This window comes from Equus przewalskii, chromosome 30 (genome assembly GCF_037783145.1).
Source record: "Equus przewalskii isolate Varuska chromosome 30, EquPr2, whole genome shotgun sequence".
NCBI lineage: Eukaryota > Metazoa > Chordata > Mammalia > Perissodactyla > Equidae > Equus > Equus przewalskii.
The window spans coordinates 18274911-18295690 of record NC_091860.1 but is presented as its reverse complement, the minus strand read 5'-3'; the positions used below and the strand labels follow the sequence as shown (position 1 = coordinate 18295690).

The following is a 20780-nucleotide window of genomic DNA, read 5'->3' as shown; positions in this document are numbered from 1 at the left end:
GGTAAGGTTTTAATGAGTCTATGCAAGTAAAGTGCTTTATAAATTGTAACATTCCACGCAAAGGCCAGACATCATCATCATCATCATCATCATCATCATCATCATTATTATTATTTTTAGACAGATGCCCACTTATAAATCAAGTTTATGTTTCAAAAGATCATAATAAGTCAACTGTTTAGAACACTGAAAATGCATCTCACAGAGGCAATGCTATAATCGGTGCTTAGCCTGCAAGAACATTTAATTCATAATATGCCTAAAGCATGCTGCTCACAGAGCTTTTACAGGTCTACCTCATTGTCAGACACATGGGTAGATGTCAGAGGTGGGCGCTATAGTCGGGTGGGGAATGAGATCAATACAAAAATACTCAAGGGTACCGGAACTCAAATCTCTCTCTCTTTTTGTTTTTTAAAGATTAGCACCTGAGCTAACATCTGTTGCCAATCTTTTTTTGTTTTTTTCTTTTTCTTTTCCTTCTCCCCGAAACCACCCAGTACATAGTTGTATATTCTAGTTGGAGGTCTTTCTGGTTGTGCTATGTGGGACGCCGCCTCAGCATGGCTTGAGTGGTGCCATGTCTGAGCCCAGGATCCGAACAGGCGAAACTGTGGGCCACTGAAGCGGAGCGCGCAAACTTAACCACTCGGCCCTCAAATTCCCTTTTCTTCAGCTTCCTTCTAGGTCAATTTTTCTACAGATATTCTGAAGAGAATGACAAAGGACAGTTGTCCTCACACCAGCCTCTGCTAAATGGAAACCAGAATGACCCAGAAGCTTGTAAGAACTGTTAGTATACTAGGTGTTCTGAGAAAGCGTGATTTGTCTAAATCTTGAAATAAAAGCATGATATGTTTGGGGAAATAAATTCAATTAACAGATTAGCTGATTAGTTTCCAAGTGACTGTAAAGACTAAAAGTGAAGAATTTTCTGTTTTTAACCCTTCTATGTCCTAGAGTCGACTATATATAGCTAAACCATGAACAGTGATAGTCAGATGAGAAAGTGGAGTTTATTTTCTTCATAATAGGTCATATATAAAAAGATGCCTTTTTATATATGACTAAACAAGCAAGGCTAAACAAGTTTTGCTCGCTTTCTTCTTAATAATTCAAGTTGTCACAGATAAAACTATAGAAATGAAAAGTTTCAATCAATAATTTTCTTTCTCTAGTAAAAACACAGCCAATTTATTTTCAAATGTATCTCTCAGGACTCATTTTTGAAAAACTGCCACTGATTATAAATTGGTAGTAGTATTGATATAGTATTGGTAACAAAAGAAATTCTAATTTTGCTTGTAATTTTGTAAAACAAACTGAACAGTACAAGCCTGCGACCTCATTAATGATTTAACAAAATTGCAAAAAGGAAACAAACAGATCTACTGCTATCGACAGTAAGAAACTAAACTTTAGTTTTAGTATCTTTGCGTTCCTGGTGGATTTTTTTAACCAGCCTTCTAACATTAGCTTTTTTCAGGTCCACGTCTTCTACGTCTGTGAACACTCCTTTCTTACTCAGAAGGCATTTCTTTACACCTTTGTTCATTAACAGTTATTATCTCCTGAGATCATCTGATACTCTCCTTTTGTGTTCTTTTTCTCAAGGAGCTCATTCACTCACAGTTTCAATTTCTGTTCTAAAATTTTCACTAATGAAACAAATGTGGCAGATCCAAAAAGGTGGATTATGGGGAAGCCGTATGTTCAGTTTGGAATGGTGGTTACACAGGGATAAGAGTGTGCTTGATATCTTGGACCATCACTTCAAATCAAAATTACCCAGTACTTTAAAGATCTGATTGTGGAAACTCTGGGAAGATGACCAGTTTACCCATCATGCCATCTTACATATTTCATCATATAATGTATTCTGTTCTGGAAGGAATCTACCTTTCATACTGTAATTGATATTAGTATGGGTAGAAATAGTCCTCAACTATGTCCTGAAACAGAGCAGGCATTTACATATGTGCATGTATGATCGTGAAGTGGTACTCTCTCCATTGGAAAATAAGGTACAGAAAAGGTAGGCATCTAGAAGGGGCTTAGAGGTGGCAGGAAAAAAACCATATACCTTAAATAAAATCCTTAAGAGGAGATCGCTCAACTCATTCTCTGAAATATACTTCTTTAACATATAAATCCAAGCCGTGACCATTAATTTCCTTCGTTATTCCAATAACCTCTTGCCTCTAGCATGACTTCTCCTTAGTAAATGCTACATAATAATTTTTCTTGTGCCTTGTCTTTCTGTTCAAGTCAAACACTTAGCAATTTATATGCAAAGAGTAGCCAGCAAATCTCCTACTTGTGTTCATAGATACATCACTTAATCTTCTTTTTGCTTCATTTGCCAACGTGATCTTTCCCTCCTCAGGTCTTCATAACTCTCTAACTGATCAAAGTTCACCTTAATCACAACATTTCTTTTAATCTTACACTATTTATATCAATTTTATTTTCATATTAACTTGTTATGGTTTCCAAAAACTGTACTTTATTAAGTTTGATCCTTAGCTCAAAATTTATTAAAAACTTTTAGGAACAGAAATGATTTGTTCATTGCCCCTCTTTTCTATCAAAGGATTCAAAGTGGTAAGAGAATGGTTACAAGTCTGTCACCCTCCATGACGTAGTCCATGTGCTACACATAACAATGATTCAAGATAAAGTTGTTGATTTATTATAAGGCTACTTTCATTCAGTAGTGGGAAAATGTAAAGAGGTAATCTCTTTTACTTGCCAACAAAAGATTTAGAATGAAACATTTTCGAAAGTTTAAAAGATTATTAATTCCAAGAGGAAAGGAACTTCTATGTTTCTTAAGTTAGAGAAAGTCATAGTGGAAGAAGCTAATTCAAAGTCTACTCACCAATACAAGCACCACTTAGCCTGAGGTGTAGAGAGAAAGGCACTCCCATCTGTTAAGTGCCTACTACATGTTAACCACTGCGCAAGGTGTTTTCCACAACATTATTCATTTAATCTTCATAATGACTCCAAGAAATAGGTGTGGTTATGCTCATTTGACATATAAGAAAACAGGTTTATACACCTAAAAGTAACTAGCCTAAAGTTATCGTAAGTGGTAAGAGAAAAGATGTATTCCTAAAATTCGTGTGACTCAAATGTTCAGAGATGAAAAGAGGAGATCCCCAAGAATAAAAAAAATTCAAGATAGAACAAAATATTCATAGATAACTGGATGCATTCAGGAGCTCACAAGGACTTCACTGATCCAATAGTGTGGGTTCCTACATGGCAATTTACAATGGAATTTAAGGTGTGACTTGATTTTAAAGTTATACTTGACAAGTCAGTGAGTTAGGTAACGGTTATGACTAAACTATAAGAGCTAAGTACATAAACACAGAGATAAGCAAGACAACCTAACTAATGACGATGTAGCGGACATTATAGTGATATATATGTGAACTTTTCAAAACTATCTTCGCTAGTTTGGTAGAATAGCTGAGCTCAGGCTCAAAGGGGAATCATAAAGATGATTTATTCTTCTGTATCTTTCCTGGCACAATCAATTATACAGAAATATTCTGGGGAGTGACATCAGCAAGATGGAGGGCTAGGAGTCCCCAACACATGTCTTCCACACAAAACAACAACAACAAAATAAATGTAAACAACTACAAACTGAAGAAAATAGCTCAGAGACAAAGTTTTGGACTATAAAGAAGTAGGAGCAAAAACCCTGCGCTCAAATACTGAGGATGGTTGCATAAAAAAGTACAGGAAGCATATTACCTGTGTCACCCCATTCCCCAGTCAAGGGCGGCTTGGCATTAGGAGTGGTCCTCCAGAAGTTCACCGCACGGGGAAAAGAACAGGAGAACCCGAGCAAGCCTCAGCTCTGTGGCCATTTGCAGCCTTTGCTACAGTGGACCCCACAGTCTTCACTAATGCTGGTCCCAGCTAACAGAGCTGCCCAGAGTCCGCCCACCCTGCATCTACTCCCAATGGCTGGAGCTGTCATTGCAGTGAGACCTGCTCTCAGAGACCCCAGTCACTCTTGTAACCCCCTCTCCAGGATGGGGCATCAAAGCACCTCACCATATATGAGACTGGAGCTGCCACTGTTCTGTGCCCCACCTCTGGCCCCAGGTTGTGGCTTTGTTCCACCATTACCAGGGCAGAAACTGCTGCCCTGAGCCCCACTCCCCGTCCCACGACAAGGCTCTGACACATCATTGCTGGGGCCATGTGCTACTGCTCTGAGCCCAGCTTCCTGGGTCCTGATATGCAGCTTTAACAGACCAACAGTGGGGTCCTGCTGCTGGTGACCTGTGACTGCCCCCTAGGGCCAGAGTTGAAACTTTGACCCACCATCCCCAGGCTGTGTGCCACTGTATCTGCCCCTGGGCCCAAACCACCACTGCACCTTGTCATCCCAGGGCCTGTGCCACTGCTGTGTGCCCCCATGCCAACCAGAGACACTATGGTGAACCCTGAAAACCAGGTTCCAGTTCCATGGGAGATCTGCACACATGTGCACCCCAGACACCAGTGCCACAGCTGCAACAAGTGCACCTGTGCCCCAGGTACTGTGGTAGTTCTGGACGTGCCTGATCCTGGGACGCAAGCTCTGATACTGCTCTGAGTGCCAGCATGCCAGGAAAGGAGCAGAGAAGGATCCTCTTGGTTAGAACTTCCCCCCATGGGCAAAAAAAGTAAGAACAGGAAGACTTGAGTAGCCAGAGCCTTCACCTCCAAGGATCCCAACAGCACTACCTGCCACTGCCACATGTATGACCTCTGCAATCTTGGCCACAGAAGATTCCCCACAGTACAGCCCTTGTCAACCTCAGTTAATGAAGCTGCACAAAGACTATGCGACTGTGCCTCCTAAACAACCGAACACACTGCATCCCACTTAGCTGGTGCTCTTGCAGCCACCTCCAGGTGAAAGTCTTTCCCCACTGGAGCCAGTCCTAAAAGGCTGGAAAAGGTAACTGCAACCTCAAATGTGCAGACATCAATGCAAAGCCATCAGAAACACAAGAATCCAAGGAAACATGACACCACCAAAGGAATACTGTAATCTTCCAGTAACTCTCCCCAAAGAAATGGATATCTATGAGTTACCTGAAAGAGAATTCAAAATAACTATTTTAAGGAAGCTCAGTGAGATTGAAGAGAACATAGATAGACAACTCAATGAACTTAGGAAAACCATACATGAGCAAAATGACAAGTTCAACAAACAAATTGTAAAAAATAATTAAACAGAAATTCTGAAGCTTAAGAAAACAATGAATGAAATGAAAAATACACTAGGTAACTTCAACACCAGGGTCAATCAGGCAGAAGAAAGAATCTATGAGCTTGAAGACAGATCTCTAGATATTATCAAGTCAGAAGATAATAAAGAAATTAGAATTAAAAAAGAGTGAAGAAAGCCTAAGTAAATTGTGGGACACCATTAAAAAAAACAATACCCATATTATGGGAGTCTGAGAAGAAAAGGAGAGGGGAAAAAAAGGACACAAAACTTATTTAAAGTGATAATGACTGAAAACTTCCCAAATCTGGGGAGAGAAATGGCCATTCAGGTACATGAGGCCCCCAAAGAAATTCAAACCAAATTGATCGTCACCAAGACATATAATCAAGCTCTCAAAAACCAAAGACACAGAGAATTCTGAAAGCAGCAATAGAAAAAAGACTCATTCCTTACAAAGGAATCTCGATAAGGTTATAGGCAGATTTCTTAGCAGAAACCTTACAGGCCAGAAGAGATTGGGCTGACATATTCAAAGGGACCAAAACAAAAACCTGTAAACCAACAATAATTTACCCAAGAAAGTCATCATTCAGAAATGAAGAAGAAATAAAGACTTTCCCAAACAAAAGCTGAGGGAATTTATCATCACGAGACCTGCCCTACAAGAAATACTAAGGGGAGTTCTTGAAGCTAAAACAAAACAAAGCTAATTGGTAATCTGAAAACAGATGAAAGTATAACATTCACTGGTAAAGGTGAATATATAGTGAACTTCGACATACTCTATTGGAGGCGTAAAGTGAGGTTATTATGTCAAGTAACAACCTCACTTTACAATTCGAGTAGCTAGAAAGAAAAAATGAAGCCCAAATTTAGTAGAAAAAAGGAAAGAACAAGGAACAGAGTGAAAGAGAAGAAAAAAAATAGAAAAGATCAATGAAATGAAGAGCTGGTTTTTAGAAAAGATGAACAATCTACCACCTTTAGCTAGTCTCACTAAGAGAAAAAGAGGACTCAAAATGAGAAATGAAAGAGGAGACATTATAAACGATGCCATGGAAATACAAATGATCACAGGAGATTACTATGAACAAGTAAACACCAAACAATTGGACAACCAAGAAGAAATGGATAAATTCTTGAAACATACAACCTACTGGGACGGAATCATGAAGAAATAGAAAATCTGAATAGAACAATTACTAGTAAGGAGATTGAATCAGTAATCAAAAACTTCCCAACAAACAAAAGTCCAGGACCAGATGGCTTCACTGGTAAATTCTAAACTTTGAAATACATACCGATTCTTCTCAAATTCTTCCAAAAAAGAGATAAGGAGGGAATATTTCCGAACTCATTTTATGATGCATTACCTGATACCAAAACTAGACAAGAACATCACAAGAAAGGAAAATTACAGGCCAATATCCCTGATGAACATAGATGTAAAAATCCTGAACAAAATATTAACAAACTGAATTCAACATTGCATTAAAAGGATCATACATCATGATTAAGTGGGATTTAATCCAGAATGTAAAGATGGTTCAACACCCACACTTCAATGTGATGTACCACATTAACAAAATGAAGGATAAGAATCATATGATCATCTCACTACATGCAAAAAAAGCCTTTTACAAAATTCAATATCCATTTATGACAAAAAATTCTCAACAAAGTGGGTATAGAAGGAACATAGCTCAACATAATAAAGGCCACATATGACAAGCCCACAGCTAACATCATACTCAATGGTGAAGAGCTGAAAGTTTTTCCTCTAAGATCAGGAACAATACAAGGATGTCCATGCTCACCACTTTCATTCAACACAACAGTGGAAGTCCTAGCCAGAGCAATAAGGCAAGAAAAAGAAACAAAATTCATCCAAATCAGAAAGGAAGAAGTAAAACTGTCATTATTTGCAGATGACGTATTATATAGACAAAACCCTAAAGACTCCACCAAAAAACTGATAAAACTAATAGTAGTAAAGTTTCAGGAAACAAAATTAGTATACAAAAACTTATTGTGTTTCTATAGACTAATAACAAACTATCAGAAAGAGAAATTAAGAAAACAATCCCATTTATAATTGCAGCAAAAAGAATAAAATACCTAGGAATAAGTTTAACCAAGGAGGTAAAAGCCCTGTACATTGAGCTAGCTTTCTGAAAAGATAAACAAAACAGACAACCCTTTAGCTAGAGTCACCAAGAAAAAAGGAGAGGACTCAAATAAATAAAATCAGAAATGAAAGAGGAAACATTACAACTTGATATCATAGAAACACAAAGGATCAGAAGAGACTGCTGTGAACAATAACACACCAACAAATTGGACAACCTATAAGAAATGGATTAATTCCTAACAACATACAACCTACCAAGACTGAATCATGAAGACACATAAAATCTGAAAAGACAAATAACTAAAAGGAGATTGAAGAGGTAATCCAAAACCTCCCAACAAAGAAAAGCCCAGGACTAGATGGTTTCACTGGTGAAACTACCAAACACTGAAAGAAGAATTAACACCAATCCTTTTCAAACTCTTCCAAAAAACTGAAGAGGAGGGAACACTCCCAAACTCATTTTACAAGGCTAGCATTACCCTGATACCAAAGCCAGATAAGGACATTACAAGAAAAGAAAACTACAGATCAACATCCCTATAAATATGGATGCAAAAATTCTCAACAAAATATTAGCAAACCAAACTTAACAGCACATTAAAAGGACCATATACTATGATTGGGTGGGATTTAGTCCAGGGATGCAAGGATATTTCAACTTATGCAAATCAATAAATGTGATATGCCACATTAATAAAATGAAATAAAAAAATCATATCATCTCAATATGCAGAAAAAGCATTTGACATAATACAACATCCTTTCAGGATAAAAATGCTCAAAAATTTCCTAGTACGGAAGGAACATTCCTCAGCATAATAAAGGCCATATACAACAAACTCACAGCTAATGTCATACTCAAAGGTGAAAGGTTAAAATCCTTTCCTCTTAAGATCAGGAAAAAGACAGGAATGCCCACTTTTGCCATTTCTATTCAACATAGTATTGTAAGTCATAGTCATAGCAATTAGGCAAGAAAAAGAAATAAAAGGTATTCCTATCAAAAAGGATTATCTTTGTTTACAGATGACATGACCTTATATAAAGCCCTAAAGATTCCCCTAAAGTACTGTTACAACTAATAAATGATTTCAGTAAATTTGTAGGATACAAAGTCAACATACTGATATCAGTTTCATTTCCATACACCAACAACAAACTAAGAGAAATTAAGAAAGAGAAATTAAGAAAGCAATGCCATTATGATAGCACTGAAAACAATGAAATACTTCGGAATAAGTTTAAGGAGAAGTGTAAGACCTATATATTGAAAACTATTAAGACACTGATGAAGGAGACTGAAGAAGACACAAATAAATGGAAAGATGTCCTGTGTCCTCAGATTGGAAGAATATTATAAAAATGTCCACAGCTGTTTAAGGGTGCAAATTTGCAACTGTAGATAGATAGGCTCTGGAGAGCTAATGCACAACATAATGATTAAAGTCAACAATACTGTATTATAAATTTCAAAGTTGCTAAGAGACTAGATATTAATTGTTCTCACCACAAAAAGGAAATGATAATTATGTGACATGATGGAGGTGTTAGCTAATGCTACTTTAGCAATCATTTTGCAATATATAAATGTATCAAAAGCAACACATTGTATACCTCAAACTTACAGAATGTTATATGTCAATTTTTTAAAAAAAGGTTTATTTAATATTCATTTGAATAAAGAAAGAAAGAAGGAAACGACTTACCTTTCAATGAGCTTGTTCACAAGCCGCTATTTTTTCCTGTTTAACACTGACTGCTGAAGGTCAAGATTCAAGTAACTATTACTTCAGTACCTCAAGTAACATGAAAACCTTACAACATCTGCGGACCTGACAGTCACTTAAGGATCCTACTTTATTGGTTCCCGTTTTCAGCACTTCCCATTTAAAATTTTCAAGAAATGCAACCCACATTTCACTCAATAATCCAAAACTCTTTTGAATAAAACTCAGGTAAGTATCAATATATTTCAACTATATAAAGATATGAAACAGAGTCAATGTTAATAAAATAATAAAATCTCTTACCTTCTGGATCATAGGTTTGGAAAACTCTCCTGGCTTGCTCTGAAGGAGCCTCAGGGGCAACTAAAGCCATATCCTGAAAAGAGAAAAAGCACACTATGAACCAGCTACAGTATGATGACAGTAAAAATAAGCAAAACAATTAGGACGCTAGGTGAAGAAATGACGGCATCCGCAGTCAGAAGACTTGGAGTTATACTTCTATCATAGGTAGGTGACTAGATAAGTCACAAACTCTCTGGGCCTTAATTTTATTTCCAAAAGTGGGAATAATACTTAACTACAGAGATTTGTTGTGAGAATGATGTGAAGTTTTACAAAAAAAACACTTGAAAAGTTTAATATAATTACTATAAAATGAAAATCTGCAAATATTAATGATATACATTTGTTTTACATTACAGTGCAAGAAGAAATATCTTAAAATATACTCTAGTTTTCAAGTATTTAAAAATTAAATCCAGAGATAAATGATGGCTAACAATTACAGATCAATATATTTGACATTTTACTTTAGTGAGCATGTTATATCAATACCTAGCCAAAGATCAACAATCAAGTTCTGCATGTCCAGAATTGAACTTTTCTTAATTCAGAGGAAATACCCAAAAGGCAGAATTATTCCTTGTCCATAAAACTAATTTTCTATCATGACTAATTTCCTTACACAGTAAGCAACATTACTATTTATCAAAAATAAGCACGAAATTTAGTGTTATCTTAGACTCTTCACAAACCTTTATGCCACATATTTAAGATACTATGAAATTCTTACTAGACTAACACGAATCTAGAACCCAGGCTCCAGCCGTGATCCTCTATTCGCAGCTTTGGTCTAAGCCTTCATCCGTAATTGTGTTCACTCAGACAAACCTTATTAGAAAATAAGTTTCCAAGTATCCCTTTTTACCATCTTGAATCCTTTTTAAGAAGTTGTGGGGTATAAATGTTAAATACAATTTAAAATGCTGTTTCTCTGTGGAAACAAATTTTTGTAAGAAATGTACTAATTGACCTTTACCCTAATCATTCCATCCTTACCCTGTAGGAGTTAAGAATCAGAGTAGTTCTTATCCACCCAGGAGACTAGATGCCTGAACACCTTAACGTTCAGTTTATATGGGAATATAAATCAAAAGGGAATGGGAATCAAAAGAAGGCAATATATACAAGCCTTTATGTATTTTTCATATATTAAAATAAAAGATAAAATTAAACTATCTGGTATTTTACAAACTAAAATTCCGTAATGCAGTCATTTTCCATTTACCATCCTTAATAGCAACTTTTAGGGTCTCCTTTTCCTGCATTTTCAGTATTTTGCAGATAATATGCACGTCAAGTGACATGTTTTCGTGCCCTTTCAATGGGCTTTCTGATTTTACAATCCAGCCCTTTACCGCTGGTTACTAGGATTGTGTCTTTTTCTATTATAAACAATGTAGCACCAAATAAGCCTGAGCATGTAATTTCATACATGTACGGTTATATCTGTAGGACAGAGCATCAGAGTAGGATTGCTGGGTCAAAGGAGGAATATATGTGTAATTTAGGTAGATATTGCTAGATTCTTGGGTTTTGTTTGTTCATTTAATCTTTTCTGAACATATTTCTTAAAACTCTTTCCTTTAGATCACTAATACAGCCTTAGCTCTGTAATTAACTTTGTATCAAAGCTAGGATTGCAGTGTTAGCTCTTAGGTTTTGGGGAACAATTACAAACATTGGGGCTACTATTATTATTATTCCTTAGCTTCTTTTATCACTCCCAAACCTTAACTTCAAAAATTTCTACATGTATTCCCCTATAAGCTTTGGCTCCCTTAACTATTTCCAACCTTACTTTTTTCTTTCTTCAATTCTTCCCTTTAGAATGACTCGGAATTTGTGGATGAACACCATAACTGAGTCACGGAAATAATGGCAGAGGAGCAGGCATACAGCGGCAGATGAGGTTGTACGAAAGGGGAAGCGCACAGGGGCTCGAGATGAGGATACTGTCATTCTCTCTATTCACCGTCTGTTGCATTTCAACCTTTGTAACTTAGTGATGAGGAGAAGCTTGAGATGAGTTTTAAAACATTACTTCAAATTTTCCAAATATCATTTAAAAACTATGATCTAAATAGAAGAAAAGGGAATACTGTTTTTCTTGGTCAAAAACCAAAAGAATCTTTTTAGGGGAAGAAGTGGTGGAGAATACAATTGAAGCATTATTTCAGTATTCCTACAAAGTGAAGTTTTGGGAAATCACCACTGTTATAAAGTTGAGGAAACAAGGAAGATTCCAGTTTTAGCAATAGAAAAAGGTTTACAGTGACTTCTCTGGCATTAAAGATTTCAGAAAATATAGGAGCACAAAAAGAATTTAAAGTGAACTGCCTGATGCCTTATTTCTAAGTTCCAAGTGCTACCAAAAAAAAAAAAAAAAAGTACACTACGTTAATGTAGAAAGGAATTAAAGCAGACCGAATGAAAATTTCACTGCATATCTCTTGCCTCTGGTTATGAATATATAACAAACTTCGGCTTTAGAAAATGTTATTCTTCTTTGAATAGGCTATATATGCTCGCCTGATATAGAAAGATGGGTAAAACTCCTGATGTACTCTGGTTTAACAAGTGTTCCTTTTGAGCAGGGGTTGGCAAATTTTTCCTGTAAAGGGCCAGAGAGCAAATATTTTAGGTTTTGCAGGCCCTTATGGTCTCAGCAGCAAGATAACACAATAATACATAATCAAATGAGCATGGCTGTGTTCCAATAAATATTTCACAAAAATAAGTGGTGGCTTGATTTGGCCTGTGGGCCATAGTTTGCTGACCTATGATTTAGAGAATATATTTTTTTCCCCAAATGCTCTAACACTTATTAAACACTCCTTGTTTCTGACACATCTGGGGATATAAAGCTGTCTTAATCACCTTAATAGGTTTTACAGAAAAGATATTTTGTCTCTCATCTGAAAGAGAAAAGAAGGTAGAGAATTCAGCTAGAAGGAACAGAATCATGAAAGGTAGAGAGATGTGACATAGCAGAGCACAAGGGGAACCGGAAGACTCGAAAAGGACTGAGAACTGTGAGGAAAAAGGAGTAGTTACAAAGGGAAATCAGCTTTGATGGAAGAATGAATTTAACTGTGAACATTTAGAGTTTGGAAGTGATGGTTAACATCCAAGTAGAGCACATGGAGTTACCTTAATGTTTGCACACTATGAACACTTAATGTCTGCCAACGGCACGCTTTTTCCAGGCTGGGAGAACTAGCACGTGAGCACTAGAGCTTAGGGCTGGGGAACCTACCAGGGAACATGCTGAACAGATGAAAGCACATTAATGCAAAGACGTGGGGATAGACTTTTTCCAAAAAAGGAATTCAGATAGCAACTTATTGGGTAAAGTTTAGAGGTGTGAGACAAGTATCTCAAAACCCTGTATGTGAGGAAACAACAAAAAACCCATATGTGACCTACTTACAGAGAAATTCCTTTTTTCTTCCCAAAATACAACCCAGTAGTACTGGTCAGGCTCCACATAATAAAACCATCAACTATAACTGTCATTATAAATAAAGCAAATTGTGTCTTAAATGATGAAAAACAAATATCTTGGTTTGCTCCTTTGGTCTCTATTTTAATAGCTAATTTGCTAAACTCCTTGGGAATTAACTGTTCTTAATCATACTGCTTATTTTAAGATGTGTTTATACTAGACGGGGGAAAAAAAGGAAAAGAAAAGAAAAAAAAAGATTACAGTAAACTCTAATGAAAACATTCGAAAAGTGTTCATCCCCAAATTAAAACCAGTACAGTCTTCCAAATTGATTATTGGCTTGCTTATTTTGAGTGTTTACAGTGCTTTTTAGATTAGTGTAGAAAACAATCCCTTAAAGCTTGTTTCAATTTAAATGTTTAAATGTTTATAGATGAAATCAGGAAAAGTTACAAAACTACCTTCCATTCCCATTAAAGTGTTTCATGTTAACTCCTTTTAACTTTCTAATTTGTCTTAAAATTCCAACTCTAATTTTTACCAATTTATTTAACTTAAACAATTCTGAACGAAGCTCCTAGTTTAAAGATCTGTGGCAGAATGATCCATGTAACAAATTTGGTAATATATTAATATTAAATATATTTCATATTGGACAGCAAGTTTGAACAGCAAGCAGAGAATTCCATTCAATTGGGAAACATTTCTTTACAATCTTAAGACAAAATATTTTATTCTAATTTTTTCTTGAGGAAGATTCACCCTGAGTTAACATCTGTTGCCAATCCTCCTCTTTTTGCTTGAGGAAGATTGGCCCTAACATCTGCGCCAATATTCCTCTATTTCATATGTGGGTTGCCGCCACAGCACGGTTGATGAGTGGTGCAGGTCTGCACCTGGGATCCAAACCCGTGAACCAGGGCTGCCGAAGTGCAGCATGCCAAACTTAACTACTATGCTATGGGGTCGGCCCAACACAAAATATTTTAGTGAGAGAAATATAACTGCTATACTTTTCTCACTGCACATAAAGGAAATGATTTAATTATAAAGAACAAAGTAAAATAGAACTCTCATGTAATAATGGTATAAGTGTGAAGAATAATCTGAAGAAGAGAATTCTACCCCTCAAATTTTCCATTTCCAATACCTAATACAGCAATAGCTTTCAGATTACATATTTCTTTTTCCTATATAACCATCCACACACCCATAATGTTTCGAATACTGGTAAGCCCATTAGATAATAGAGAAAGACCTAGCTGTACATTTAAGGTCACAATGTAATGGATGAGAGAAAAATATATGCTTATTTCCATGAATATTATTAAAATTATCTTAAGAAAATTACCTTCTAAAATAAAATTCAAACATACATTAACCTCCATCCTCAAAAAACCATTGGATTATAAATAAATAAAGAGATTCCAACGATGTAATTCCAAGTTATCCAAGTCAGCAAGGGCACTTGTAAGCATTTTCTCTTTTTCATCCCTAGCTGTAGCACTTAGGAGAAAATTTCAATGTGTATTGCACCTGAAACTCTTTCAAGTACCCCCAACTAGGAAAAGATTGTAAATATAAGAGGCAAATATTTAGTTAGCTATTTAAGCTGTGATTTACCATCACAATTATTTTTTACTCTAAAAGCAGTTCTCTACATTAGCCAAATATAATTAGATGCTTTTATCAGAGGAATGTTAGTGCAAACAATTTCTATTTAGTCAATTTACTGGTCAACAGGGACTGCCAAAGAATATAACTTTTAAAATTATCTAGCCTCACCCACTTTCCTTAAAAGTGCTATAGAAGAGAAGGGAAAAAAAAAAAAAAAAGGAAAGCTGTAATGGGACTATCTAATATCCTACAGTCATGAAACAAATACTTCTTCATGTAGCCTTGTCTGTACTATCAATATAATTATTCACTGTTCACCATAAACCTTTTAAAATGTTGTAACATTAGCTATCCTAAACACCTACTGAAATATAAGGGAGGCCTGTGTTCAGTTAGCTGGCTAGGTCTAAGTAGTTCATTATTGAAAAGGTCTTTAAAGTTTATTCATTTCACCTTTCACCATTATCGAGAGCAATCTGCTCCCATGAGTAATCAAAGAACCTCCAAGAGCCTAACATAACCTTCAGAAATGATCACGCATATATAAATTACATTTTAGCTTGCAGATGACATTTTATAGTGCTGCTAAAAGCTCTTCCCCCAAAAAGATAAAGTTAACTGGTATATATATAATTTACCTTTAAGCTTTAAGTAAAATTTCACTTTAAAATCACTTTATGTTTCATATTGACTTCACTATACTTATGAACATAATTTGGGAACCACTATGAAATAGATTTTGAATCAATTATCAAATGCCCTCAAGTATATATAACGTTCTTCAGTGCCAGTGCTGGAAAAAGAATTCAGTTGACGCCATCAACAGAAAGGAGGTAGGACAGCGGTCTTTTTTCTTACTTTTTCATTATTTCCCAAGCAATGTGCAGAAGTCCCAGGCTCTCTCCACAACAGCCCACTGCTGTGTGGCACTGATTTGTGTCGTATCCAGAGAGAGGTCAGGGTAGGAAGCAGGAAGCAACGCCCTCTAAGGTTCTTTCTCCATAAAAACAAACTCTTTAAGCGTACAAGTGGAAACAAGGCAGTAGGCGAAGTCTCCAATGGATATGATCTACTGTAATCATTACAAGTATTAATATTAATGAATGGAATTCTTTTCTCTCCCTCTTACCATAACTGTACAACTCACTTTAACAATCCTTCCAGCCTTTCTTCACTGGTTTCTGCCAGAGAATTCATCCCTAAGGCCTAAGACGTCCACTTTGTGTAATGACCCTCCTGTGCATCTAGAATCACTTTCTGTGTTCTCTCGTTTATAGGAAGAACTGGGCCGAGAAAAGCTGTTAGCTTTTTAACTACTGTATTTCATTAAGAAAACAGCTAACATAAGCCATTACTCTCTAGGCACATGAACACTGACATAATTCAAGAAAAATAGTTATCTGACTTTTTTTAAATGGTAGAAGTTAATACTATACAATCACTTGGGTAAAAATCAGTCTGACAGGTGGCTGGCCCAGTGGCACAGTGGTTAAGTTCACACACTCTGCTTTGGCGGCTTATGGTTTGCTGGTTTGGATCCCAGGCACAGACCTAGCACCACTTGTCAAGCCATGCTGTGCGGCATCCCACATAAAATAGAGGAAGACTGGCACAGATGTTAGCTCAGGGCCAATCTTCCTCACACACACACAAACACAAAATATCAATCTGATAGTCAAACATTCCTCCTTACTTCTAAGTAAAGACTCTACATCATTTGAATTAATTTAAACTCTGTTAAATTACCCAGAGACAAAGTAACCTATGGTGATAGATGGTATTATTCTCAATTCCTTCTGGCTCTTGTCTTTGTAAGAGGGTTATACATCACTGCTTGTTGCTATAGGACCTTAAGTGCCTCTCTGTGGGAAGGGTCTGCTTCCTAGCTCCACTGACATCAGGTTTGGCGAGGTGACTTCTTTTGGCCAGAGAAATATAAGCAGAAGTGACATTATGCTAGCTCCTAGAAGAAGCTCTAAGCGCCATCTGTGGCTCTGCCAAGTGTCTCTCTTTTCCCTCTGCCAAAAGTGCACATTCCTTCAGTCCAGCTCTTAGAATGAAAATGCACGCGGAGCACACCAGCAGCCAACATGTAAATTAAGACAGAAAGAAGCTTCACTGTGTGTGTTTGGGGACGGGGGTATGGTGGGAGCGGTGTGCCCCAGTTCCGACAAAAACAGGGTACACTGGGGGCTGACCCCGTGGCCGAGTGGTTAAGTTTGCACGCTCCGCAGCAGGTGGCCCAGTGTTTCGTTGGTTCGAATCCTGGGCGCGGACATGGCACTGCTCATCAAACCACGCTGAGGCAGCGTCCCGCATACCACAACTAGAAGGACCCACAACAAAGAATATACAACTATGTACTGGGGGGCTTTGGGGAGAAAAAGGAAAAAAATAAAATCTTTAAAAAAACCCCAAAAAACCAGGGTACGCTGTTTGTAGAGAATTTAAATATAATAAAACTGACTTTGTTGAATTCCTTTTTATTATCATCATATGCAGGCAAATCTAAACAATTTCAGAGGTCAACATCCCTCCTACCTGGGGTGGACTGCTCTCATTGCCCTCTTCTTGAATACTACCATGTAAACTGCTGAAATTTTAGGGTTGTTTGTCACTTCAGGAAGTTGCCAAAAGGAATTAAAACCTAACATTCTGGCAGGGGTTTTCCTTTGCTGTGCCACCTGTGTTCCATTTGCTCTTCCTATTCATACTTGGCCGACTTCTTCCTCTCGTCTCTTCCCTCCTGCTACCCACTGACACTGATTTTAACCATATAAGCTGTATATAAGGGAATCTCCACATATCTAGACCTCATATATTTCATATGAAAATGAAAGCCTAAAAAGATTACTCAAAGTGCAGTCCGCACAATATAGTAATTTAAGCATGGTGGGCTTGGATTAGTAAAATGCAAAGTGAGGGACACCTCTGCCCCTCCCTCTCAAATCCTACTTCCTTTTCTACTATTTTAAACAAGATTTCACTGTGAAAAATAGTCACAGCACTCACATTCCTAATATTGTTAAGTTTTACTACAGCCTCTCAGAGGTTTTTACTCTTCACTAAGAAAACTGTTCTCCTCTGATGAATACGCTACACATTCATGCCTTGGATAGTCATGGCTTTCACATCAAGGTAAGTACACCAACGTAAGTATAGGGAAGATGGTTTGGGAATCAATGATTATTCCAGCTGGTCCTAAGTCTGATCCTAACCTTTGCTTTCATCCGAATATCCTAGCACAACTAGTATGGTTCAGCCATAAAGAACCAATTACTATTCTCCAAATATAGCATGAATTTTCCCGTCACACATCTCTTGTCTTTTAGCTTAATCTTTTTTCCAAGCCTAGAACACAGCCCTCATTTCATGTGAGTCTAAAACTTACCACGTTCTTTAATTCAAGTAACATCTCCTCTGCACCCACCTTTTCCCTCTTCTAGTCTCTACTCTTGCCTAGTATAATTTTTTGGTTTTTGTTTTCCTAAGCGCGGAGAAGTAGTGAAAAGCTCAGGAGTCAGAAGATTTGAGTTTGAATCCTGGCTCTAGCACTCACTAGCAAATAACTATGGAGATGTTATTTTTCACTGGCCCCAGACTATGAAATGTAGATGAAAATGGTACTTACTTCAAAGGGTTGCATTGAGGATTAAATGAGGAACGCACGTAAAATGCTTAGCACAGTGCCTGACACACAGAAAACACTCAGCAAATGTAAATAGTCAACTATGACAATGTATCATTAATCTTTGCATTTCAACAGTACTTAGCACAAAGCCTAATGTAGATCTATTAGGTACTGTGGGAAAAAAGGTAAATTAGGTAGTATCACAGATCACAAGAAGGTAGGAAGTTGGAAGAAATTCTAAGAGCAACAGGGGAGTGAGAAAATCAGTAGTCACAACACAGAAGATGTCAAGGCTGGACCATGAATGCTAAGAAGGATTTTGATCACATTCTGGGCAGAGGATAACATAAACAAAAGCACAGAAAAAATCATAAACTTGTTCACACTATCCTGCATGAATATATAAGACCTTGTGCCCTATTCTGCTATCAACTCTATTTGCTACAATTACTTTCAAAATTATAGACAGACAGCTGGAGGTATGGATTTACCAATGCTGATTCTAATGAAAACTCAGACTCATGACAGGGCACCTTTGGGCCTTTCTATCAACGATATTTTATCTTGTTTGGACTATTATTTGGGTTCTACTGTAACAAAAAATTCTAAGAAACAAATTCAAAGGGAAAGAGGGACCATGTTCAGTAAATAGGCTGACATCACTGACATGATTGAGATAACTGAGAGAAAAAGAAAATTCATAAAAATTATAAACCAGATACAGAAACGGCTGCATGAGGGCATTCAGAATAGTATGAAAGAGTACATAAGGGCAATTAATTTTCACTGTGTTTAAGGAGGTAAGAATATAATATATTTTGAAAGATTTCTGATCAAAATAATAAAAATAAAGTTTTAATATTATGATGGCACAAATCATTGGCATAACCCAATGATAGCTGATAAGGGTTAGCTCCAAAGTGTGCTAAGCAGTTAGGAAAGAGTTTGTGGTTAAAAATTCATAAGCTTTTAATAATTCAAATAATTGAAAATTGTTAGCCCATGTAGACTTCCACCCAAAATTTCCAAGTAGTTCAAATAACAGATTAACTTCAGTATCTTTTGTCTGAAGTCACTTTTTTTATTTTGGAAGATAGGTGTTAAACGTCACATGACAACTTATGATTTAAACTATAAAATTAAATACTTTAGCTGTTAAATCCATTTCCTTTCTGTAATAGATAAGCCATGAAATTTAAAGATGTACACATACTCTAAAATTTACTTAAGATAAATGGTTGGAATGATTAAATCACATTAATACAAAGGAAAACTCGACTACAAAATGCCCAACTGTGAATTTCATTGTATTCCAAGTCCCATGATTTTTACCCCAAAATTAAAGATACGTAGAGGTGAATTTTCTTTGTAACAAATAAAGTCTATAAAGCACCACTTTACTTCTTTTCCTTAAAATTGTGTTTATTACACACAGAGCAGTGCATTAATGGCAAAGTAGTACTGTTCAGTTTTTAAACACCTAAAGAAAGGGCTCTAACATTTAACTGCAGTAGTCTTCCTAATGTTACACCAAAGAGCCATACCCAAAAGGAGCCTGCTCTGTAGAAAGAATTCTATCTAGACTCCCAGTAACAGATACCACTGTAAGAATAGTCAGCTCACGCGGGAACAGTTCAATGTTTTGTTTCTCCTTTGCATTTAATTCAGTTTCTTTATATATCTGCGATTAAAAACAGTAATGTGTTTTCACGTGTTCTTACCTGAAAGGAAAACTGCTTTGTCATAGGAAAGGTCAAAGGTGATACTCTGCACACACATACAAAGAGTCCTTTTATAACCATAAAAGAGTACAAAAAGGGATGTAAAACTCATCTCCCCAACTTCAATAGAAAGTTTGAAATGGGTTACGAAGGAAATTAGTCACTAATCTTCTGAAGATGAAACTAGATGTTATCGGTAGGCCCAATTTTTATATTAGATCAGCAGCTGTCATTCCACACTGAGATTCAAATGCACAATAAAAGCAAAAAAGACAAATTTATTCTGTCTACCATTTTATACAGATAATTCTAATATTATTAAAAGTATCATATTTTCAAATTTAAAGCCCACCTCTTGAATTTGCATTGAAAATTAATTTCATAATTAATTTTATAATTAATTTTAATTCAAGAGGAAATTATGAAAGTGACCCAAATAATTTAATCTTAAAACCCAAATATAAAAAAGGAAGACAAAGAATCAAAGGGTAAAATGATGGTTAGAGAGAAGAAAAGGGTAAGAGGACAAAGGTCATAATATTCTATCAGGTAATATTTGCGCATTTAAAGTATATTAAAATGTCTCAGTATGAAAAGGCCTGACTCCTAAAAGGTGGCAAGATGTAACATATTATAAAACAAATGTTACACAGCCATGTTTTAACAATAAGAGCTATGTTTTCTCTTGAAATTAAGGGAAACAATTAAAAAAAAGATAAGTTTAAATATAGGTTCTAAATTCTTTAAGCATCTACTATTGAAAATCATTTCCTTTACCTGTGCAGGAGGTTTGCAAGTTTTCAGCTAATCTCATCAAAAGTACCATGGTTATGATTTCTGAAGACATTGCCCATGCCCACAGGGCATGCTCCCTCACAATGTACAGATCTGAAGGTTTTGTTCTGCCATAGC

General features: G+C 36.4%; 1 protein-coding gene across 4 annotated transcripts in view; it reads right to left on the bottom strand.

Moving 5' to 3' along the window:
- The window catches only part of MINDY3 (MINDY lysine 48 deubiquitinase 3), an 84631-nt gene that overhangs the window by 13845 nt on the left and 50006 nt on the right, over positions 1-20780 (bottom strand). For all 4 annotated transcript variants that reach the window (XR_543089.2, XM_008511013.2, XM_070601078.1 and 1 more), the window contains one exon: positions 9413-9485. Coding sequence is in view for 3 of the 4 variants with exons in the window: in XM_008511013.2 (XP_008509235.1) it covers positions 9413-9485 (73 nt within the window). In the remaining variant the exon portion in view is untranslated. The remainder of the gene's footprint in view (positions 1-9412; positions 9486-20780) is intronic.